General features: G+C 49.8%; 2 protein-coding genes and 3 long non-coding RNA genes across 10 annotated transcripts in view; 3 read left to right on the top strand and 2 right to left on the bottom strand.

Moving 5' to 3' along the window:
• The window catches only part of Fam120a (family with sequence similarity 120 member A), a 167946-nt gene extending 165499 nt beyond the window's left edge, over positions 1-2447 (top strand). For both annotated transcript variants that reach the window (XM_078030623.1, XM_005320874.4), the window contains exon 18: positions 564-2447. In XM_078030623.1, coding sequence (XP_077886749.1) covers positions 564-875 — 312 coding nt within the window. In that variant the 3' untranslated portion in view covers positions 876-2447. The remainder of the gene's footprint in view (positions 1-563) is intronic.
• LOC144370019 (uncharacterized) lies at positions 1241-3879 on the bottom strand. Its single transcript, XR_013429942.1, has 2 exons — positions 3740-3879; positions 1241-3486 (listed from the first exon to the last, which is right to left on the bottom strand). It is a non-coding gene; the product is annotated as an uncharacterized LOC144370019 (long non-coding RNA).
• Positions 3880-5231: 1352 nt separating this feature from the next.
• Positions 5232-9912, top strand: LOC120885003 (uncharacterized). The gene is made up of 2 exons (XR_013429943.1): positions 5232-5557; positions 5655-9912. It is a non-coding gene; the product is annotated as an uncharacterized LOC120885003 (long non-coding RNA).
• LOC144370018 (uncharacterized) lies at positions 6320-15458 on the bottom strand. Of its 4 annotated transcripts, none has more exons than XR_013429941.1 (3): positions 15192-15458; positions 12339-13249; positions 6320-8159 (listed from the first exon to the last, which is right to left on the bottom strand). It is a non-coding gene; the product is annotated as an uncharacterized LOC144370018 (long non-coding RNA). The 4 variants fall into 4 exon arrangements; XR_013429940.1 differs by lacking the exon at positions 15192-15458 and having other exon boundaries at positions 6320-7319; positions 8004-8159; positions 12339-14046; XR_013429939.1 differs by lacking the exon at positions 15192-15458 and having other exon boundaries at positions 12346-14046.
• The window catches only part of Phf2 (PHD finger protein 2), a 94412-nt gene continuing 84683 nt past the window's right edge, over positions 14454-24182 (top strand). The window contains exon 1 of one of the 2 annotated variants that reach the window (XM_078030620.1): positions 14454-14627. In XM_078030620.1, coding sequence (XP_077886746.1) covers positions 14530-14627 — 98 coding nt within the window. In that variant the 5' untranslated portion in view covers positions 14454-14529. The remainder of the gene's footprint in view (positions 14628-24182) is intronic. The other variant, XM_078030621.1, reaches the window with a different exon arrangement.

Raw genomic sequence — 24182 nt, forward strand, 5'->3', positions numbered from 1 at the left:
AGTCTGCACTAGTGTAAAGCCCCCCTGGGTTTGAGGATAGGATGACAGGAAGGTGCTGGAGGGCACCACCCTATCCTGGTGATTAGGGTGGGGGCGGTAGGGGGGTGCCCATCCAGTTGTTCATTTTGGAGGGCATGGGCACAGCCTCAATTTCAGAGGAGACTCATGAGGAATATTTGTTACCTAAAAGATTGGGTGCTGGGCTTAGTGGTGGAGTGCTTGCCTAGCGCGTGTGCAGCCCTAGGTTCAGTCCTCAGCACCACATAAATAAATAAAATAAAGGCACTGTGTTCATTTACAACTAAAACTATTTAAACAAAAAAAAGGTTGGGTGCTATATAAAGGGTTAGTTAGAGCTCCTAAAATGGGAATCTCCCTCTTTTTCAGGATATTAATTGCAGAAATGTCAAGGAAAGGGGCCAAGGAGGGAGGAACTGATATAGGAGAAGCTGCACCACCTCTGTGTGCTCGGAGTCTGTAGTCAGAGTCGCTAGGCCAGAACCCGGCCCGCTGTCCCACCGCTTTCCCAGGCTGCCTCACCATTTGTCTTTTCCTTTAAACAGGGCAGACCTCCTTACGCTGCTTCAGCGGAAGAAGTGGCCAAAGAGCTGAAGTCGAAATCCGGGGAATCCAAGTCCTCTGCCGTGTCTTCAGACGGGTCCCTGGCTGAAAACGGAGTGATGGCCGAGGAGAAGCCAGTGCCCCAGATGAACGGGAGCGCGGGTGACACCAGGGCCCCCAGCCACTCTGAAAGTGCCTTGAACAATGACTCTAAAACGTGCAATACAAATCCTCACTTAAATGCACTAAGTACAGACAGCGCCTGCCGCAGGGAGGCTGCTCTGGAGGCAGCTGTCTTAAATAAAGAAGAGTAAACTTATTTTTTATAGAGGGTGAAGGATGCTGGAAGGGTAAGGATTTAGGAATATCTGGAGAGAAAGAGAGCCTGCAGTTATGTACATTTTGTCCTTTCCGTAAGAGAAAAATGAGGACTTTGGAAATTCAGATCCCTCTTTGATATCAGAGATTTAAACAACACATTTTTAGTTTTAACCAGTTGTAGTCAAAATGCTACAATAAAACAAAAAAGAGAGAAAGAAAATGAAGAGCATTTGACTCCCGCATTTAAAATGAAGTACACACAAAGTTTAAACTGGTTATGACAAAAGCCTATAGTTGTATTTCTTGAACTATAAAGAAAACAAATTTTGGCAGTCTTTATATATAGCTTAAAATATAATTTTTAGCATTTGGCACCATATGTATGCCATTATATTTGATTTTGCATTACTGTTTCACAATGAAGCTTTGTTTAAGGCTTTGATTTTTATGATTATGAAAGAAATAAGACACAACCACAGTTTTTCTTTCTTACTTAAATTTCATCACCGTTGATGTGGTTCTTTTGTGTTAAAAAAAAAAGTGCAACTATCGAAACTAAAAAATTATAGAGTAATATTGCCGTTCTGCTGATTTTAAATATACAGTACATCATACATACTTTACAAGCAAGTTAAATGGAGATAAAGTTGAAATCATAGAGATGCAAATGACCTTTCAAAATCAACACAATGTGTTCTGAAACTTCGTGACTAATACCATGCATCTGTGATCAATGAACTATGTGGTTTTGAATCGGACGTAGACCATTAGTATACTACTTGAGCTAAACTTCTGCATGGTTCATAATTTTTAAAGTGTGTAGTTAATATTATGCATGTTATTGTCCTTTCTTCCATTCTTACCAGTATGTGCCCATTTGCAAAACAAAAATGCTAATAATCAGTAATAGTCCTATAAAAGATGTTAACTCTGTTTAGTCATTGACTGATCTTGCTCTAACCTTAAAATTTTGTGATTATTGACCTCTGTTGCATTTATTCTAAAATCCCCCAAAAATTATCTAGCCGTTTTCGAATATCAACATTACCCTGGTGTATTCACTGCTGTATGCATTATTGTTCTTTGTTGCTGTTTTATGCCTTCATATTAGCAAAATATGAAATTCTGTGAAGAAAAAAAAACCCTTTGATCTTAAAAAAAACCACCCCCCCTTCTGTAGCAGGAAACAAATTGCTTGTTCTTGAAAACTTTCCCATCAAGAATTTAGTAGAAGCAGGTATACTTCTATCATTTTGATGTTTTTGTTAATGTTTCCAAACAATGTACTTTGAAATCAGAATCACTTCTTATCGTTTTCATATACTTCTGATGCTCTTCATCACATTAGTGATCAGAAATGAGGTGTAATTCCCCAACCCCTGCCCGCAAGAGCTAAGTAGGATCTTACTGTAAGTTGAAGGGAGTTCTGCCCTAACTCATGGATTGTGAAGAATGAACTGCTGTTGGGTCTGATTGACTGTCGATGGATTGTGGTGTGGCGTATCCGGAGGCTATTGAATGCAACTTACAATGCTTAATAAAAATCTTTATTCTTTTAGTATAAAGTATGGTGTGGCTTTTAAATTCACTTGTAAAAGCATACATTTTGCAGAGGTTAATTCAAATTCAGATAGCTTTTTTGAAGAGTTCCATCAGACAAAACGTAGAAATATTGTGCCCTTTCCAAGTTGATTCCACAGTTCTAGCTTTAGGGAAATCTGAATATATGGTCAGTGTGAAAATTATGCTGACTGCGCAGCTTTGGGGTTCTGCAGTTGTTTCATGCAACCAAAAAAGATTGTCTGATAAAGCAGGCTTAGAAATAGGAAACATTTTTAAGTCCCGTGGTAGAAATAAATTTGATCTTGATAAAATTACGTTTTTACAACTCGGGGTTACAATGTGTGGCCTGCTTTTCGTGCCACGTTTTGACCTGCAGCCCGGCAAGGACCTGGCGTGGTGCGCGCTCTCTGCGGAAGGGCCGCGCACCTGGCGGGGGCGGGGAGGAGGCCCTTGGCCAGCTCGGGGGCGGGGTTCGCGCGGCGGGCGCGCGGGGCGGGGCGTTGTTGGCGTCCTCTCCCGCCGCCCTGCAGGCCGGGTGCGCGCGCAGCCCCGGGCGGTGCCCGGTTGCTGGGGCCTTGCGGCCCGCGGCGGCCGAGGGCTTCCGTGGAGCCGGGTGCCTTCGGTGCCGGAGGCGGCCCCTGATGGTCCCGTTTCCCGGGGGACCCTGGCCGAGCGCTTCGGTCCCGAGTCGGCCCTCTCCCAGGGAGGGCTCCGAGTCGACCTGGGGCTGACCAGGCCCTCGATGTCGCCGGAACCCGTCCTGGGTGGCCGCATCGACCTAGGGCCCCGTCGTCCCTAAGTCCCTGGGAGGTGTCCAGGGCCTGCCTGTATGCGGACCCAGAGGAGTTTAATTCCGTGTGGCGCAGGACTGGGCTTGAGATTTGGGAGGAGCTGAAGCTCACTCCGATGCTCTTCCTCACCCCGATTGTCATCTATCATTTTGATCCCACTGGTTTCTCAGCGGCTGGGTTTTGAGTTTCACTCCCTCTCTGTGTGTGCCGGCTGCCTGAGGGTGTCACACCACAAAGCTCCTTCTCAGGGCTGTTGGAACAAGGAACACTCACTCCATCTTACCCCCACTCCCGGGAGGCCTTTGAGGAGCAAGTTTGAAACACTCTGCATCCCAAACGCCTGGTAGAAGGGCAGATTTTTGGAGGAAGACTTTTCAGTTTGATGGTCTCCAACCACCGAGTGCCAGCAGTGTTGCCCCCACTTCCAGTGACAACCACAAACTCCCCTATTACTGGGTTCTCTGTAAGCTTAGGTCCATCCCACCTGAGAACAGCAAACTGACCTGAACAGCCCTCTGGCTTGGAGAGGGGACAGGATGGGTTTCTGCACAATTCCCAGGAGCAGGAATGCCATCATCTCAAAGATGCACATCCTTTCCTTGATAACCTTCCCCCTGCAGGTTTTCATGTCACTTGGAGAGTGGCAAGTGCTGTAGACCCTGGAAGTTGACTGCAAGGAGGGTCTCTCTTCCCGTTTCTGAAGTCCTTGAGTTGCAGGTTTGAACAGGAAAGAAAAAGGGAAAAGGCCCTGGAGGCTCCAAGCATTTGAGGACCACGCTGGCGGTTCCTCCCACACCGCTGGAATTGCAGGGGGAGACCCAAACAAAGGTCAATACCAAGTTGGGCTGAGGGACTGCAGCTGCAGGTGAACCTGGCCAGGGCTCAAGACTGATTGTGAGGTTGGTGTTGTCCTGGATGTATGGCTTCTTGGGGCAGGCAGGTCACACACACTGCTCCTGGCTTAGTGTTTATTTTCTTCCTTTAAAAAAAAATAGCTTTTATTGATCCCCACCACACACTTTTTTGTAAGAACTATGCTTATTTTGGCAAGTTTAAAAATACAGATAAATAAAAAGGAAAAGAAAAGCCACCAGCAACTCTTTCATTACTGTGAAGAGTGGGTTTCCCTTATGGATTTTTTTTTCTTATATAGAAAACATTTCATACTGCCCATATATGTTTTATAACATTTTTCTCACCTAGCATCATTTGATGATTGCTATACCACAGTGGATTCCCTGTCTTTATCTGGTAGCCCAGCAGGACATTCCACTTATTTGTCATCCAACAAGTTCTTTGAACATGTACATGCTCACATGTGTGTGTGTGTTATAAGGCTTTGAACCCAGAGGTGCTCCAACCACTGAGCTGCATCCCCAACTCCTTTTTAGATTTTGAGATGGGGAGTCTCACCAAGTTGCTGAGGCTGGACTTGAACTTTTAATCCTTCTGCCTCAGCCTCCAGAGTTGCTGGGATTACAAGTGTGTGTCACCACGACCAGCCTCAACAAATTCTTAAGAAACATCTGTGTCAGGTCCTGCCCTGGGCCCCAAGGAGTAGAAGGCATAAGGACCCTGCCTTTGTGGCATTTACATTTGAATGGGGGACATACCCTACGTGTGTACAATTAAAAATATTTCAGGTGGGTTGGAGACGTAGTTCAGTGGTAGAGCACTTACATAGTATGCATGAGGCCCTAGGTTTGATCCCCAGCATGGCAGAGAGTATTTCATATATTGAATGTTTTGTTTTGTTTTTAAAAGAGAGAATTTTTTAATATTTTTTTTTTAGTTTTCGGCGGACACAACAGCTTTATTTGGTGCTGAGTTTCGAACCCAGGCCGCACGCATGCCAGGCGAGCGCGCTACCGCTTGAGCCACATCCTCAGCCCGGCAGAGAGTATTTCAGGCATGAAAATGAAAATGAGCTGGGTGACTGATGAGTGACAGAGCAATGAGAGGGCTCAGGCCAGGAGGAGAGGATGGAGGTCTGACAGTAAGTCATTGATGGGGGGGGGCGGGGGGGGGAATCCAAGGTCCTCAGGCCAGAGTCTGGAGTATCACTGTGAGACAAGATGGGTATGCTCAGAAGCCTGGGGACTCCAGGTGTTCCTGCCACTATATGGGTGAATCCTGTGACTGTCAATGCCATTACTCCTGGTGAACATCTCTCCAAAAGGAACTGCTCTCACCAATATGGCCCCAAGACACAGCATGGCATTGCCCCCGTTTCCCCCGCATTCCACTGGGGCCCAGGAGTCATTTGTCTGTAGAGGCCTACCTGCTAGGAGTGGGGAGACTGGCCTTTGCCAGTGTGACAGGTAAAGATGGGGTTTCATTTGTGTGAGTTTAATTTTTAGTGCTGGTGAACATGTCTTATGTCTAATTTGCTCTGTTTCTTTATTTTTCTTTTGACAGGAACTTCAAATGTCCCCTGGTTCTTTTATGATCCCTCAGTCAGGCCAAAGGCAAGCATTTTAAGAAATAATTCACGGTCTATAACTTAATCCATATCACCACTTGCAGAGACAACAGGAGGAGTGCTGGCTCAGCCTTGGGGACTCTCTCTGCATCCCACCTCCAGCTGCCCTGCAGGAGCAAACAGGAGGGGCCAGTCCTTCCCTGATGGAGGCATCCTTAGGGGGATCAGGAGGCTCTCTCTTCTATTGATTTAGTCTAGCCTCACTTCTTCCAAGAAGGCACTAATTTGTTATTGTCCCACTCCCATCCCCACACATCATATCTTGGGTGGAAAAATTATTTGCTACTTGACGGAGTGGACCTAGCAGAGACTTTTTGTCAGGAGCCGGTTGCTTGCTGGCCTGCCAACCCTGCCTGCATCCTTCACATCGTGGTGCTGGGAGCTGTTCACTTATTGCTCTGTGCCCTGGGGAACCATAGTGGGGTGCTTGGGCCCTCTACCCAGGCCCTGTGTGCCCCGCTAGCATGGCTCAGGCTAAGGTGACTCAATGGCCTACAGGTGGGGACAGGAAGAGGTTTTTCAATAAGATGCCTCACCCTGTGCTAGGGTAGATACATGTCCCTCCCAAATTTATTTTTTTTTAAGAGAGAGAGAGAAAAAAAATTTTTAAAACATTTATTTATTTATTTATTTATTTTAGTTTTTTGGTGGACACAACATCTTTGTTGGTATGTGGTGCTGAGGATCGAACCCGGGCCACACGCATGCCAGGCGAGCTCGCTACCAACTTGAGCCACATCCCCAGCCCTCTCCCAAATTCATATGGTAAAGTTCTGACCCCCAGTCACTCAGAATGTGACCTTACTTGGAAATAGGTTCTTTGCAGATATAATTAGTTGAATTAGGACAAGGTTATGTTGGAGTAGGTTGGGCCCTAATCCAGGACAACTGGTGAATTTATAAAAAGGGAAAATATGGACACAGGGGAGGCACACACAGGAGAATCCTGTGGGAAAACTGGAGTGACTACCATAGGCCAAGCAACTACCAGAAGTGGACAGTGGCTGGAACAGATCCTTCCCTAGCACCTGTGTGAGTGTGGCCCTGTAGACACCTGGAGCTCAGACTTCTAGCCTCCAAAATTGGAGACACTAAATGTCTGCTGTCTAGGTCTGTGGTCCTTTTTTATGCAGCCCAGGACTCTGGAACACTGAATGTGCCACTGTCCTGGAAAGTGGAGGTGTCTGAGACCATGGTAGGGCCACCGTCCTCCCTGACCCTCAGCAGGGTTGGGACTCAGCCAGTGCATGCACCCATTTTTTTCCCCCCTCTGGCCTCCCAAACTGGAAGTGGCCCAAGCCAACCAGAATGCAAAGGGTTCCACGGACAGTAAGCCCGCCTAGGTAGCAAGAACTGTAGCCAGCCCTGCCTCGCTAGCTGACAAGGGGATTCAGGCTGAAGGTCTTAACCAAGTGACCACAGTCGGCCCTACACAAGCACCCCAGACCCATGCATCTGGAAAGAATGACTTAGTGTTTCCCCATGAAGACGGATGTCCTTTGGGCCTTTACCACCAGCTGGTCACTCTGGAGGGTCTGCAGGGGCCAGTGCTGTGTTTACTCCCAAGGGGACGGTGTCCTCTCAGGGCTGTAGAACTTTACCTGAGTGGGGAAAGGACAGTCATGTGAAAACACACAGGAAAAAAATGAATCCAAGTCGGGTGCTATGGCACACACCTGAATCCCAGCTATTCTGTAGGCTGAGGCAGGAGGCTGGCAAGTTCAAGGCCAGCCCCAGCAATTTAGTGACACCCTTTCTCAAGATAAATAAACGAATAAATAAGGCAGGGGATACAGTGTAGTGGTAGAGCTTTTGCCTAGCATACAGGAAGTCCTGGGTTCAATGCCCTGTGCAGGAGGAAGAAGAAGAAATTCAAGGACAACCACAACAGCAATGGTAGTAGACTCATTTGTTTTGTTTTTTGATACTGGGATTGAACCCAGGGGGATTTAAGCACTGATCCACATCCCCAGATCTTTTTATTTTTTATTTTGAGATAAGGTTTTGCTAAGTTGCTTAGGGCTTTGCTAAGTTGCTGAGGCTGGCCTGGAACTTGTGATCCTCCTGCCTCACCTTCCCAGGTCGCTGGGATTACAGGCCTGTGCCCGCCCAGCAGTAGAAGGTTCTATGGAGGAGAAAAGCAGCGGAAGTGAGGAGCATACACCAGTTGGGGGGAAAGAAGGCATCAGGGAAGCCTTCACAAGGAGTGACCTTGGAGGACAGGGTTAATTACCCAAACAGGAGGTCAGGATGGCGCTAAAGATTTTACACATGTATACACACACCTTTTAGAACTAATAACACACCAGTCTTGGTAGCGCATGCCTGTAATCCCAGCGGCCCTGGAGGCTGAGGAAGGAGGATTACCAGTTCAAAGATCACCAGTTCAAAGCCAGCTTCAGCAAAATCAAGGCGCTTAGCATCTCAGTGAGTCCCTGTCCCTAAATAAAATACAAAAAGGGTTGGGGATGTGGCTCAATGCCGCTGAGTTCAATCCCTGGTATCAAAAAAAAAAAAAAAAAAAAAAAAAAGAAAGAACTAATAACTTATATTCAACAAAGAGCAGGATACAAATCAACATATGAAAATCAGTCCCCTCCCCATACACTAGCAATGAACAATCTAAAAAGAAAATTAAGAAAATAATTTCATTTATAAGCATAAAAAATACTGAGGAATAAACTTAATCAAAGAAGCAAAAGACTTATCCACTGAAAATGATCAAACATTGATGAAAGTAATTAAAGAAGATGCGAATAAATGGATAGACAGCTTGTGTTTATGGTTTAGAAGACTTAATATTGTTTAGAAGTCAGTCTCTTAAAATCACTCTACAGATTCACAGTGATCCCTATCAAAATTCCAATGATCTGATTTTTAGAAATACATTTTTACAAAAATTTTTTTTTAGTTGTCAATGGACCTTTATTTTATTTACATGTGGTGTTGAGAATTAAACCCAGGGCCTCACACATTCTAGGCAAACACTCTATCACTGAGCCACAAACCAGCCCTCAGAAATATAATTTTTTTTTTTTAGTTGTAGATGGACACTATATTTTATTTTTATGTGGTGCTGAGGATCGAACTCAGGGCCTCACACATGCTAGGCAAGCACTCTACCACTGAGCCACAAACCAACCCTCAGAAATACATTTTTTAAGAAAAAAATCCAACCTAAAAATTCATATGTAGCCTCAGGAGACCCCAACTAGCCAAAATAATTTTGGAAAAGAAGACAAAGTTGGAGAACTCGCACTTCCTGATTTCAAAGCTTACTACAAAGCTACAGTAATCAAAACCATGTGGTACTGGCATAAAAGCACATATACTGGCAAATGAAACATAAGTGAGAGGCCAGAAATAAACCCCCACATGTACCAGAAATCTCAAAAGGGGATCAAATAATTTTCAACAAGAGGATCAGGACCATTCAGTGAGGACAGGGCAATCTTTTTAACAAATGGTTGCAGATATCTGTATTCAAAACAATGAATTTGGAGCATTACCTTATGCCATATAAAAAAATTAACTCAAAGTGTATCAAAGATCTAAACACAAGAGCCAAAACCAGAAAAATCTTAGAAGAAAATATAAGGAAAAATCTTCCTGATATTGGAGTTGGTGACAATTTCTTGGATATGAAACCAAACATTCAAGTAACAATTAAAATAAAATAGAAAATTTGGACTTTATTAAAATTAAAAACTTTTATGCATAAAAGGACATTATTAACAGAGTAAAAAGCAGCTAACAAAACAGGAGAAAACATTTTCAAATCATACATTTAAGAGATTAATATCCACAATAAATAAAAGATCCCTACAACTTAACACCCAGAAAACAACCCAATTCAGGTATGGGCTAAGGATTTGAATCGATGTTTCTCCAAAGAATCTGTAGATGGCCAAAAAGCACAGGAAAAGTTGTCAACATCATTAATCATTATGGAAATGTAAATTTAAACTACAATAAGATACCAACTCAGACCAATTAGGGTGGCTATTACCAAACAAAAACAACAAAACTAAGAGAAAACCAAATCTATGAGTGTTGGCATGGATGTGGAGAAATTAGAACTCATGAATTGTTGGTGGGAATGCACTGCAGCCACTGTGGAAAATGGTCTGGTTAGTTCCTCAAAAAAAATCACCACATAATCCAGCAATTCCAGTTCTAAAAATATACCCCAAAGAAGTGAATAGACGGGCTGGGGATGTGGCTCAAGCGGTAGCACGCTTGCCTAACATGCGTGCGGCCCGGGTTCGATCCTCAGCACCACATACCAACAAAGATGTTGTGTCCGCCGAGAACTAATAAATAAATAAATATTGAAATTCTCCCTCTCTTAAAAAAAAAAAAAAGAAGTGAATAGACATTGACACTGCAATGTTCATTGCAGTGTTATTCACAATAGCAAAGGGTGGAAGCAACCCCAAGTGTCTACCGATAGACAAATGGATGTTTAAAATGTGGTATGTGTATGTGTGTGTGTGTGTGTGTGTATAGTGTACATATGTATACATATATATATATATGTTCATGCAATAAAAATATACACCTGCACAATGTACACACACAGTACACACATTCACACACAAACACACATGTAATGGAATGTTATTAAGTCTTAAGGAGGGAAATTCTGATATGTGCTACAGCATGGATGCAACTTGAGGATATTTTACTAAGTGACAGAGCAGTTGTGAAAAAACAAATACCATGTGATTCCCCTTGTATGAGGCCCCTAGAGTAGTAAAATTCATAGAGTGAGAATATAGAATGATGGTTGCCAGGGACAGGGGGAGTGGACAGTAGGGAGTTATTGTAAGAAAGACAAAGTCTCAGGGAAGATGAAAAAGGTTCTGGAGATGGTTGTTGGTGGCTGCCACAGTGTGAATGTGTTTAATACAAAACTGCACATTTAAAATGGTTCATATGGGCCAGGTTGTAGCTCAATGGTACAGCATGCACCAAGCATGCATGGAACCCTGGGTTCAATCCCCATCATTGAAAAAGTTAAAACAGTAAATTTTAGCTGGGTGTGATGGCGCATACATGTAATCCCATGGCTTGGGAAGCTGAGGCAGGATGATAGTGAATTCAAAGTCAGCCTCAGCCATGGTGAGGCGCTAAGCAACTCAGGGAGACCCTGTCTCTAAATAAAATACAAAATAGGGGGCTGGGGATGTGGCTCAAGCGGTAGCGCGCTCGCCTGGCATGTGTGCGGCCCAGGGTTCGATCCTCAGCACCACATACCAACAAAGATGTTGTGTCTGCAATATTTTAAAATAAATATTAAAAAAAATTCTCTCTCACTCTCTAAAAAAAAAAATATTAAAAAAAAATACAAAATAGGGCTGGGGATGTGGCTCAGTGGTCAAGTGTCCCTGAGCTCAATCCCTGGTACCCACACCCAGAAAGGTCAATTTTAAATTGTGCATCTTTAACCACAATTTAAAAGAAACCTGCACTAGCACTCAGTCATGCAAAGGGGCAAGAGGGTGCATGCCTGAGAAAAACAGGCACTGGAATGGGTGACACTTACCTCTGAGTTGAAAGGGGAAAAAAATGGGTCTGCCTCAAACAGCTGTGCTGGTGTGCAGCCTGGCATGTAGGCTGCAACTGTGCTGCCACTGGAGTGCCAGGGTGCAGGGACAGCGTGGGGGGCCACACAGCTAGTGAGCCCCTGCAACAGGCTGGGCCGAATGGGGCACTGGGTGGTGACTTTGGGACACGAGTACAGATTCGTGGATGCTGAACTGCCCCTGAGCCCAAGGGCACAGGGAGGGCTTGGTGGGCAGGCACTGGGGTCCAGAGAGCACAAGCAGATGGGGCTACCAAGTTTTGGGGCCTTCCCTGGCACTCCAATTGCAGCCCTGTGCCACTGACCGAGACAGAGGCGTTTTCCTCCCCTTACCACAGACATGAACGTTAACCCATTCTTTTGAGGGTCAGGATGCCCCCTGAATTTTGGGGACTACTGATCCCCCCTGCTTGGTGGTCCTCCTCCCACCCTCTTCAGTATGGGAAGCTCACTTCCCTCCCTTTACCCCCTCTCCCAGATCCCCTTCTCAGAGGCATCTCTGTGCACCCCTCAACTCCTTCCTTTTCCCCATCTGTTCTCTGCATTTACAAATGTATACACACACCCACTGGCTCCCTTCACTCCAGGGAGGATTCTAACAAAGCTGAGACTCTGCTGAGCCTTCAATGTCTACAGTAGGTGCTCAACAAATATCTAAATAGGGGGGTGTTGGGAGAAGGGAGGAAAGGTGCATTTGCAGGAGATAGAGAGAAAGGAGAAAACAGGGAAAGTATCAGAGAAGGCCTGTTTGGTGCTGCAGATGGCAGCTGGCCTGGAAAATTTTTGAGTACCAGGAAAGTGTCAGGTGGACATGCATAGAGCAGGTGTGTTGGTCGTGGTCAGCTGCAGAGAGGGGACCATCCTGTGGGAAGGGAGGATGGACAGCATCTCAGTGATCAGTGCCTGAGAAACTTGCAGAGGGAGGGCTTTTCCAGGCACATTCTGGAAGGAGGCAGGCTGAAGCTTGAGGCTCAGGGGCCACAGGGTCAGCATTGGGGAAGTGTGGGCGCCTTGCTTGCTTACTTCCTCCTACCTCTTACCAGGCAGCTCCTCTTTGGGCTAGGCATTTAATTGCTTTGGGCCTCAGTTTTCACTTCTGTAAAATGGCACCGACACCATGACCCAGGCAGTATGGCTTAAGACTAGTAACCCTGGTGAAGAACGGGAGCGCAGTGTCTAGGAGGCATTTGGTAAGTGTTGGTGACTATGATCATCATCTGTGAACAAGAAAATGGAAGAGTTCAAAAGGGAAGACTGCCCACAGTTGCTGTTCCTTGCACACAAGGGCCTCCAGAAGTTTCTAGCTTTGGTGACTAGACAACTCAGGATTTTGGCCACTGTGCTCTACTACTGCTTTGGCACTGCTGTCACAGGAAAGGAAGTGTGTCCATTAGGTAATTGGGCAGCACCCTCCCCAGCAGGGCTTCCTCTGGGCCTCCTTTCAGACCCCCCTTTTCTGCAGGAATTCGCACCAAGGTGCTAATGCTGGACAATGGCTTAATAGTTATTCCTTTACCAGAGCCCAAGTAAGTAAAAAAACCACCCATGAGGAAGAAAACCAAAGGTGACATTGGAATTGAGGCAGGAGGCAGGGAGGGTTATGTTGATCCCAGGCAGCTCAGAGGTTTCGGGTGTGGGGGGTGCCCCTCCCCTTATTCCCAGGTTCTTTTTCCCACCCTTCACTTTCCTCATGCTTGTCCTGGAGCTAAGGCCCTTTCACAGGTTAAGGGGCCACCTGTTTGGGGAGGGTGGTGGACTCTGAGGGCAGACTGTGACTCAGTGGGAGGGAGGACCTTCACGGAGCTCCCTGGGACTCAAAGCCCATAGGCAGGTGCGGCTGGGCAATCATGCTGGACGGTGCCTCCTCCAGGTGCTGTGAGGGACCGGAGGCCTGAGGACTTGGGATTCACTTGCAGCCATCAGCATTTCCCCACTTTATGTAAACTGTGCCACAGGGGGAAAGGGAGAGCAGACGGTGAGGGAGGCAGGCAGATTTCTTACCCAGCAGGGGTGTCCAAAGGATGCCACAGCTAGGGAGGGGCCAAGGGCCTCGGTCCCCCAGAGGACACCTTTTCTCTCCCCCACACACCAAAGCCCCTGAACACAGCAGGTGAGGCCAGAGATCCAGTTCGGGGCTCAGGCTGCAGGGGCGACAGCCACAACCTAGCCCTTGGGCTCTGCCTCCCCATTTCTGCTGCACAGATGCGGTGGCTAGGCTGTCCTCCCAGACCCTAAGTCTGGGGGCTCGAACCGAGGTTTCTTGGCAGCACAAACGTCAGGTAAGCTGTCTCCTTACAGAGCTGACCCATGCCAGCGCGCTCTCAGGTCCCCTGATTTTTGTCCCCCTCGTCCGGGGGGCTGAGCCTGAGGGAAGTCCACGGGCTCCAGGGAGGGAGTGGAGCAGCCCCCAGCCAGGGAGGAGGGGAAGGGGAAGCTGTAGCCGAAACTGTCTCGGAACTCGGGATGGGAGAGAGGCAGCAAGGCCCAAGAAAAGAGAGGAACAGTCCCCTCTCCGCCTCTCTCTGGGGTCAGAAAAAAGTTAGGGCGAAGGAGTTGCTTCTTGGCTTTCTGGACGAGGAAGGACATCCTGCGGGCTCTCCTCCTGTACCCAGGGACAGGGAAGGCTCCCCAGCCTGCCTTTCCTCGGCGCCCCGGGTCCACCTTCTCCCTCCAGGGCCCCCCCAGCCCATCTTCTTCCCTCGGAATTTCCCCGGCCCACTTTCTCCCAAGGCGTCCCCGCAGCGCACCTTCTCCCCCGGGACCCTCCGGCCCACCTTCTCCCCCGGCCCGCCTTCCCGGCGGCGGGAGCGGGGCCCAGGCCGGCGGGCGGAGGCGGCGCCACCCGGGGCGCTGACGTAGAGGCCGCTCGGCGGCCGGGGGTCCCTTCGGTGGGGCCGCGGCTCCCCGCCCGCCGCCCCCGCGCGTCCATTCCCTTTTGTGTCCCGCGCGCGGCCGGGCCCCGCGCACACTCGCGCCCTGCGCCCCGCGGGCCGGCGGGCGGCTCCCGGCGCGGCCCCTCCAGCCAGCGCGCCGGCATTGTGTGGACGCGCCCGGCCGGGAGCGCGCGCGGGGGCTGTCGTGCGCCCCCGTCCCCGTCCCCTCCCGGCCGCGGCGCCGCCTGCGCCCCGCCGCCCCCGCCGCCCCCGCGCGGCCCGGCCCCCGGCCCGGCCCGGCCCGACCCGGGCAGCGCAGCGGCGGGGCGAGCGGCGGCGCGGCGCGGCAACATGGCGACGGTGCCCGTGTACTGCGTCTGCCGGCTCCCCTACGACGTTACCCGCTTCATGATCGAGTGCGACGCCTGCAAGGACTGGTTCCACGGCAGGTGAGCGCGCCGTGGCCCCCGCCTGGCCGGGCCCGGCTCCCGCCCGGCCAAGCCCCGCGCCTCCGGCTGCGCGCCCCAGGCCCGGCTCGGGGACCGGCCGCCGCCGCATTCCGGGCGCCCGGGTCTGGCCGGGCCGGGCCGCGCGCCCTTTTGTGCCCAGGGCGGGGGCGCTGGGCGCTGGGCCCGCGCCGGGCGCCCCCGGCCGCCGCTCACAAAGCGAGGCCCGCGGGCCGGGAGGTGGGCTCGCGGCGCCGGGAAGTTGGGGCTCCGGGCCCGGGCCGGGCCGGCTGACAGCGGGGCCGCGGCGGCCGTGGAGGCCGGGCACAGGAGGGAGGCCCAGGCCCGGCGCCCCCGCCGCCTCCCCCTGCGAAGTTGCAGGAACTTTCCCCGCGCGGGCTCGGGGCGGCCGGGCCGGGAGAGGCAGGCGCGCAGCCGGGCGCGGGTCCCCGGAGAGGAGCGAGTGGCGGGCTCCGGAGCTGGCAGGGCTGGGGCGGCCGAGGGGACTCTGGCGAGGTGGCGGCCAGGGCCCCCACCCTCCGCCGGGGCACGGGAGCTCCCTCGGACCTTGTCCTGGCGGGCAGGACCCCTCCCCGGTCTCCGCGCAGCTCCTGGTCCCGGCCGGCCTGCGGGCCTGGGCGGGAGTGCGGTGACAGAACGGTGTCTCTGTGTGTGGGGGGTGGGGGTTGTGGCTTTGCCGCCTCCTCTCTGGCCTTCGCGGTTCCCCATTTCCCTCCTCTCTGTCCCAGGCAGGGACACCCCGGTTTTGACATGACCTTATGCTCTCTAAGGAAAACGGGGAGCCGGGAAGGAGGTGAGCCCGGATACTGAAACTCGCTCTCTTGGCCCTTGCCCATTTCCACGACCTGGCCGTGTGCCTAGTTTTCAAAGATGAGGTCCCTTCCCACCCAGAAGTAAAAAGAGGAGGAGGAAGAGGTGATCCTCCTGCCTAAACTGCTCCAACAGGTTCTCTTGAATCTGACTTTGCCTGTGGGATGTGTTTGGGCCTGGTGGGGGTGGGGGCTGGCCTGGGGCTGGATAGGGCTGTGTGCCCTCTGGGGTTCCAGTCTTCAATGCCCAGGAGCAGGCTGGAGGGAGGGCAGGGGGTATGGCGGTAGGTGGTCCCTGATCCTCTGTCCAGAGAGGAGACCCTCCTGCTTATTCTCAACTGTGATTGGTCAGTGGCTTTTAAAAGTGAGCTAAGGCCTCTGGTCCAGCCTGGCTCCTGAACATGTGGGGAGCTGGGTGGTCAGGATGTGACCTGGCCTGGTTACATTTGTCAGCCCTGGGCCTGCATCCTATCTCCATGCCTGTCACAGGGATATCCCGCAGGAGGGTGTGGGGCTCTATGGCTCACTGAAATCTTCTGAGCCTCCTGGGTGGCCCTCCTGAGATGCCCCAGGCTATCAGAACAGGGGAGACCAGGTGTGGCTCTGCCCAAAACAGGGCCACTACAAACACCCACCAATTGCCATCCACCTCAGAGGGATTCGCGGACACACCACAGTGGCTGAGAGCCTGTAGTACTCAGATCTCAATATGCTGGGAAGCTGGCTCTGAATGTCCCTGAAAGTGGTGGGGTCCCTTCCTTCTCCCCTGTCCCCACCCAGGACCAGCTGGGTACCTGTCAGCTCCCTGTTGCTGTCTATACTCAGTGCCCAGATAGGGGTAGGCAAGAGGGCTTTGTCATGTGCCCAGGGCGACCCTCTGGGAAGGCAAGGCTAGTTCTGAGCTGGACTTTCAGGCCAGGGGAAAACCCAGGAGTAAAGGGCAAGCCGGGGAGAGGGACTGGGAGCTGGCCTGAGGGGTTGGTGTTTTTGCTGCATTGGTCCAGAGGCAGAGGCGGAGGAGATAGACGCTTGAAGGAAGATTTGGGGGGGATCTTATCTCCTGTTCCTTATCTGAGGTTTGCAATTTGATTCAGTAAAGGCAGTTGATCAGCTGCCACCTATTTGGGGTGGCCCTGAGTTCTGAAAGGGGGTCAGCCATGGGACATATTTTCTCATTCCTCTAATCAAGGGTCCCTTTCCCAAGTGAACCCTGAGCAGGGAAAGCCCCGTTGTGGGTCTGGATCCCTGGTTGGCTTGGGGCCGGAGCTGCGGTGGGGGGAAGGTTGGAGTTGGGCCTGGTGGGCAAGGCAGGGCGCTGTAGCTCCCACAGCCCTGGCAGATCCCTGGGCCTCCCTCGGCATCCCTGCTTGTATGTAAAGTGAAGGCGTGGGGCAGCCCTTCGGGCTTCTCAACCTCCAGGTGTTCTTGGACGGCCAGACCTCTTCCTGGCCCTGCAGACCACCTGCCTATTGTTTACTTCACAGTTCACATTTCAACTCACTTTTTAAAAGTTTGCATGTTTTCACACTTTGTGTTCTGTGGGAACTTTAGGCTTGCAGAAGGGCTTAAAAACGACAGTTTCCTTACTTGTGCCCTCCGTTCCACTTCCCCTAAAGTTAACATCTGACATGGTAACCACGGCGCCAGCGTCGAAACCAAGGAGAGAGCCCTGGCACACCGCTGTTGACTGAACGGCAGGCTTTATTCAGATCAACTTAACCAGGTTTCCCCCCTGGATGTCCTTTTCCTGTTCCAGGATCTCACATCACATTTAGTTCCCTGGGTCTCCTTGCTCTGGTGAATATTTCTTTTAAAAGGAAACTTCGTATCATTGCCTGAAATAGAACATTGGTGTAACTAGCCATACACAGTGACTGTAAAAATAAATACAGTAACCGTTGAAGTCAAAAGCCTCCGTTTGTCCTACCTTAGGTCACATTATGTTCCTTCAGTGAACCTTGCTTTGGGGAGAGTTGGAGAGAGGGTCTCCCACCTCACAGGGGCAGCATCTGGCTGGGCCTGAGGATTCGACTGGGGGCGGCTTCTTTCTAGGGCCCCATCTTGCTTCTAATTCATGGCTGCAGGGACGCCAAGCCCCATAGCACCCCTTGAGGGCAGAGAAGGGGGGACAGCCCTGCTGGGCTGGGCATGGGTGCCATCCCCGGGGTGGTTCATCCTGCATTCCCTGGAAGAGGCAGTGTGGGGGTGGGAGCAGATGGGGAAGGAGACCCTCTTTTCAGCCCCTGGGACCTGAGTGTCATACCTGAGTTACTTCTTTCCCAAATGGTTGCAAGATTCTTCCTGCAGTCTCACCTTGACCTTGACTGGTGCTCGTGGCACTGGGTACCTCATCAGCCAGCTGGTCTTCGATGACCTCCATGCAGCAGGGCCTGGGAATTCAGGCTTTTACTTAACAGGGATGCGTTTGGGGGCAGGACCTGGTAGGAGGTAGCTGGAGGCCAGTCACCACCTGGCTGTCTTGTGTACTCTGTTTGGTGGGGATGTGGTGCCTTGCACGCGTTTAGGGATCCTGTCCTCTCCTTTCAGAGGTCTCACTTTCCAACAGACTCCTTGGGTCATGGGTTGTTGTCTCTCCCTGTGCCTGTGCCTTCCATCTGGAAGATGAGACCAGACCCCATGCCCTCCACCACTGCCTCAGCCATACCTCCACGACCTGGCTTCTCACCTGGTTGCTGATTTGATTGGAGCATTTGAATCTCTGGGAAGAATGATTCTGTTAAAGCACCCAACATCCTTCGACCATAGCTCTCTGCTCCTCTTTTAGCTGGCTGCTTGTCCTATTGCATTTGAAGGGTTTTAGGAAACATCGTCTTTTAAATTGGCTTGAAAGAGCTTGAAGGCAGTGCAGGTGACTTTGGTGACAAAAAAAATTTCATTTATTTTTCAGTAAATATTTGTCGGTGTGAATTCTACGAGGGGCTTGAAGTTGGCCAGGAGAGCTCTGGGGTTAGCCAGACAGGTCTCTCGTCTCTTAAAGAGTTTCTTGTAGGGAAATCACACTTGCAGATGGAGTCCCATCTCAGGCTGGTGAGTCTTGTCACAGAGGGGTGAGTGAGTGCTCTGAGTGCAGAGAATAGGGTTGGGAGAGGAGGAGGCCATCGGGGGTACCCGTAGGTATAGCCGGGAAGAGGGCTTCTCTGAGATTGGAAGCCTCACTGGGGTTCTGAACAAAGGAGGGCAGGAGTTTTGACAGGGTCCAACCTGGTAGCCAGCAGTTGGGGGCAGTGAGCCAGTCATAGGCAAGGGCCACCATCCAGGTGGGAGAAGACAGGGCTCCTGTAGGGTGTGGGGAGATGGTCAGATTCTGGAAATGCCTGGAAGGTGAACTGCTGGAGACTGGCCTGGCATGGCCCCTCCGACCCTGTGGTCTGTCTTTCGCTCTGGGCTCTTTCTTTGTGTGCATCTTCCTGAGGAGTGAGATGGACTATGGGATTGTCGGTATGTCCACTCCTTGTGGCAGAGCTGTGTCTGGGTACCTGGGGATGTGGAACAGGCTTGTGGCCGTGCCCAGTGGACCGGCTGTGTTGTTGCCGGTGGAGTGTGCGGGAGGGGAGGAGGCCCTGCCGTGGTCAGATGTCAACACTGAAGTCCGGGTGACCGGGACCCCGGAGGCTGAATGCTAGGGGAAGGGTCCTCCCCGCGGGGGCAGTGTCATGAAGTTTTTACGAAGAATGATTCGTCAGTTTAAGACAAGGACTTCTCCCTGTGTGAGTTTCTGAACTTCTGGGGGAGGTGGGAAGAACATTTGGCGGATTTCTAGAGGGGAAAGCAGACCTCCCTGTTTTTGTTCAAAAGAGGTGTCTCCAGGGGAGCAACTTAACATAAGCCTCATCCTAATTGCCAGAATGTTTGATGTGAGCCTCGGGACTGCAGCCCACATTTGTTTGGAGCCATGAGGGCATCAGGTATGGCCACAAATAGCCTAAGATCTGGGCTGAGATTTGGTATGCTTGGTGTCAGCCCTGCCACCTCTGGGCAACTTCTTCTCTGTGGCCATCTCCTCATAGGACCTTGCTACTTGCCAGATTGATTTTTTACCCCCACCCGGTTCTGGGGACTGAACCCAGGGATGCCGTACCACTGACCTATATCCCCAGCCCTTTTTGTGACTTTATTTTGAGACAGAATCTCACCAAATTGTGGAGGTTGGCCTCAAACTTGTGATCCTCCTGCCTCAGCCTCCTGAGTAGCTGGGATTATAGGTGTGCATCGTGCCCTGCTGGTGTTGCCAGGTCCTATTTTAAAAGAATGGCGGGATTTGTTGTTGGGAATAAACGTGGGCCATCCTATGATGTTCCCCGATGGAGTGTACTAGAAGAATCTAACTCCTAAAATTCAGGGTAAGGGTAAGACAAAGTCCACCAGTTGGTTTGTGGAGTTATGGATGGGGATGGTCATTGCTGTAGGGGCTGACCTCTGGGCAGCGTTCCCTGCCTTAGGGGCAGTTGTACATTCATCATCTTATTTTGTTCTCCTATGGTAGACGGGGCAGGTCACACCATGATCCACATTCTCAGCACTAAGTCAGAGGCAGCCGGAGGAGATGTCACATAGCTCAGTGACATGCAGGTTTCCAGACTTCGGGAGGTGTCCTCTGACCTGCAGCAGGCAGATGCACACGCCCTGACAGCGTGCAGGAAGGAGGTGGCATCTGGCTTATGCTCCTCTGGCCCAAGGACTTGAACAAATACCAGGTGCTGGCAACCATTCGTGTCCACGGTTGTGATAATGCATGGAGTGGAATTGTCACGGAGGAGAGTTGCAAACTGTGCTAGGTAAGGGACACGGCTCCCTCCAAGCAGCTCCATCCTGGTCTCAGAGTCTCTCAGGGGGCCCTCTCATTGCAGCACCTCCCTCTCTGTGTCCCTCCTGTGTCTGTTCATTGTTCACCCTAACTTCTGCTACCTGGAGTCCCAGCTCTGTGGCTTGGTGGTGGTAGAGGACTCTCACTGTGCCTCCACCTGGCCACCCAAGTGCTGGGGAAAACAGGAAAACAGAATTCTAGCCACGACGGCTTTCGCCTCAGGCCTGGGAAGGGAAGGTCTCTGTGCTGTCCGTCCAGGCTAATGGAGAAATCAGTCTTATCTCCTTATTTATTTGTTTTTTAAGTTGAGGTAGAATTTAGATAACATAAAACGAACCATTTTAAAGTATAGGTTAGTGGCATTCGGTGCATGCATATTGTTTTGCAGCCATCACCTCTAGTCCCCAAATATTTTCATGATGCCAAAGTGGATCTCCATCCTGTAAGCCGCCATTCCCTGTTCCCTTCTGTCCCTTCAACCCTGGACGACCACCCGTCTGCTCTCTGGCTCTCTGGGTACTTTGTTATTTCATATAAATAGGCTCATACAATATGCAACCTTTCGAATCTGGCCTCTTTTTACTGAGAGTGATGTTTTTGGGGCTCCTCCTCATTGCAGCCTGGGTCAGTATTCATTGATTTTTAAGGGCTGAACATTATTCTGCTGTATGAGGCCAAAGTTTACCCATTTATCAGTTGATGGACATTTGGATCCTTTCCACCCATGGCCGTTGTAAATAGTGATGTTGTGAACATGTGTGCACAAATGTTCGGTTGAACACCTGTTTTCAGTTCTTTGCTGCATACTAACCACGTGGGCATACGGCTGCTGAGCTACACCCCCAGCCCTATATTTAACTTTTGGAGTAACCAACAAATTATTTTCCGTAGGGGCAGTGTTCTTCTCCACATCCTCACCAACACTTGTTATTTTCCTTTTTTTTTTTTTCCCATCATAAGACATCCTGGTGGGTGTGAAGTGGCATTTCATCGCGGTTTTTACTTGCATTTCCATAATGATTAATGATGTGAAGTATCTTTTTATGTGCTTGTTGGTGATTTTCCTTTGGAGAAATATCTACTCAAGTCCCTTTTTTTTTTTTTGGTGGTGCTGAGATACTGGAGATTGAACCGTGATGCATGCTAGCCAACCCCCTTGGCCCATTTTTAAATTGGATTGTTGTTTTTTTATTGCTGAGCTTTAACGGTTCTTTATATATTCTACAGACTGTAACTTTATCAGCTACACGATCTGCAGGTTTTTTTTTTTTTTCCCCTGAGAACCTGGGCAGTCTTCTCACTTTCTTGAAAATGTCCATTGATATATAAAGTTTTTAACTTTGATGATGTTCAGTGTATGTACTCTTTCTTTTGTTGCTCAGGCTTTTGGTGTCCTATCTATCTAAGAATCCTGTTGCCAAATCCAGGATTATGAGGATTTATACTTGTGATGTCTTCTAACAGTTTTATGTTTTTAGCTTTTATATAAGTTTTTCAGCCATTTTCAGCCTATTTTTGCAGTGGTAGGAGGTGGGATCCAGGTTCATTCTTTTGCATGTGAATATCCAGTTGTCCCAGGACCATTTGTGGAAGAAAAGATAGTCTTTTCTCCACTGAATGCTCTTGGCACCCTTGTTGAAAATGATTTGGGCTGGGGATGTGGCTGGGCTGAGGATGTAGCTCAAGCGGTAGCACGCTCGCCTGGCATGCGTGCGGCCGGGGTTCGATCCTCAGCACCACATACAAACAAAGATGTTGTGTCTGCCGAAAACTGAAAAAATAAATATTAAAAATTAAAAAAAAAGAAAATTATTTGGCCTTATATACAAGGGTTTATTTTTGAACTTTGAGTTTTGCTCCATTAGTCTGTATGCTATCCTTATGTCAGTACCACACTGTTTTGATCATTGCAGTAGATTTGTGTGTGTGTGTAGGGGGAAGTTCTGGGGCAGCTGAGGGCCCCATCCACACTAAGCAAGTTCTGTACCACGGAGCTAATATCAGGAAGCATGAGTCCTTCAGCTTTGTTCTTGTCTAAGATTCCTTTGGCTGTTTGTGGCCTCTTGCAATGCCCTGTGTTGTAGGATTGGCTACTGCAGTTCTAAGAAGGCTGTTGGAATTTTTGATAAGGATCACATTGCATCTGTAGATTGCTTTGGGTGATATTGTCATCTCAACGGCATTAAGTCTTCAGACAACCCATGAATGTGGAAATGTCTCTCAATTTTATGTGTGTCTTCTCTAATTTCTTTCAGCAAAATTTTGTACTTTGTTTGGGGGTGGGTACCGGTGATTTAACTCAAGGGCTCTTTGTCACTGAGCTACGTCTGTACCCCTTTTTAATTTTTAGTTGTAGTTGGACACAGTGCCTTCATTTGTTTATTTTTATGTGGTGCTGAGGATAGAATCCAGGGCCCTCACTTGTAGGCGAGCGCTCTGCTGCTGAGCCATGACCCCAGCCCCTTTATTTTTTATTTTGAGGCAGAGTCTTGCTAAGTTGTTGAGGCTGGCCTTGAACTTGTCATCCTTTTGTCTTGGCCTCCCAAGCCACTGGACATTTTGTACTTTTCAGTGTTCATGTCCTTCACCTCCTTGGTTAAATTTCTTCCTAGGTGTTTTTTTTTTTTTTCTTTGTGGATGCTATTGTAAGCAGAAATGGTTAATTTTTTTTTTTTTTTATTCATTGCTAGTACTTCCCGCCCCCCTCCCCGGGGGCAGGGACATGCTGAGACTCAAACCCAGAACCTTGTGCATGCTAGACAAGAACTCTACCACTGAGCCATACCCCGGTCTCATTGCTGCTGTTTTTATCCTTATTTGTAATCACTTTTCAACATGTAGTAACTGGGTTTCCAGAGCCACACTTGTGCAGGGTGTTTATGCACATGCTGTGTGTGTATATTCAAGATGCCGTGTGCCTCCTGCATGTCTGTGTGCTGTCTTTTTTTTTTTTTTTTTTTAACTGTGGATTGAACTCGGGAACTTTACCATTGAACTACATCCCTAGCCCCTTTATGTTTTATTTTGAGAAAGGATCTCACTAAGATGTCAGTGCTGGTCTTGAACTTGTGTTCCTTCTGCCTCAGCCTCCTGAGTTGCTGGGATTATAGGCATGCGCCACCATGCCTGATGCTATCTTCCCTTTTGACCATAAGCATGTGTCAACCCTCTCTGCCAGATGCAGGCATTTCTGCATGCATGTGGGATCCCTCTTGAACGGTGCTTGAGGGTTCTCTTGTGAAGTCTCCATCTCCTTCCCCTGACCGTCATCTTCCCCGAGCCCTGCCTTTGTGGTTGGAGATTTGGTGGTGCCAGTCCTTGGCCTCCAGAGCTTGGGGTGAAGACAGTGAGTGATCTTGGAGCGGTGCTGGTGTTCCACGTGGCAGCACACGGCCTCGTGGATCCCGATGCAGCATTGAGAGCTTGGCGGGTTATTCCCAAGCCAACCAGCGCTCAGAGGGCTCAGCTGCCAGAGTCAATATGACAAAGTGGCAGGTCGGATGCGCAGTCGGCTACCCCAGTAGTACTCCTTCATTGGTAAAAGTGCCAGGAAGCTCCAAGACTAGCCAGGGGAGCCCACCAGGCTAGGAAGAGGACATCTGGAGTGTCCTGGGGTCAGGGATACCTGGAGCTAAAGCTGAGTAGGTCAGGAGGGGCAGACTGGCTAGGAGGTGGCAGAGGACCCTAGCCTGGCGTGGGTAGGGTATGCTCCTTTGGGTCCAGGGACCTGAGAAACTTGCAGGGAGGCCAGGAGGGAATGCTGAGGCCATGCAAAGCCTTGGGTTGGGCAGGGACCTGCGTCCTCTCCCGCTCCTTGTAATGTCCATCCAAAGACCTCAGTAAGGGTCAGAGAGGGGAGGTACCTGACTAGGTCCTTGCAGCCAGACCGAAGCAGGCTGTCAG

The sequence above is a fragment of the Ictidomys tridecemlineatus genome, chromosome 13 (genome assembly GCF_052094955.1).
Source record: "Ictidomys tridecemlineatus isolate mIctTri1 chromosome 13, mIctTri1.hap1, whole genome shotgun sequence".
NCBI classification, from domain to species: domain Eukaryota; kingdom Metazoa; phylum Chordata; class Mammalia; order Rodentia; family Sciuridae; genus Ictidomys; species Ictidomys tridecemlineatus.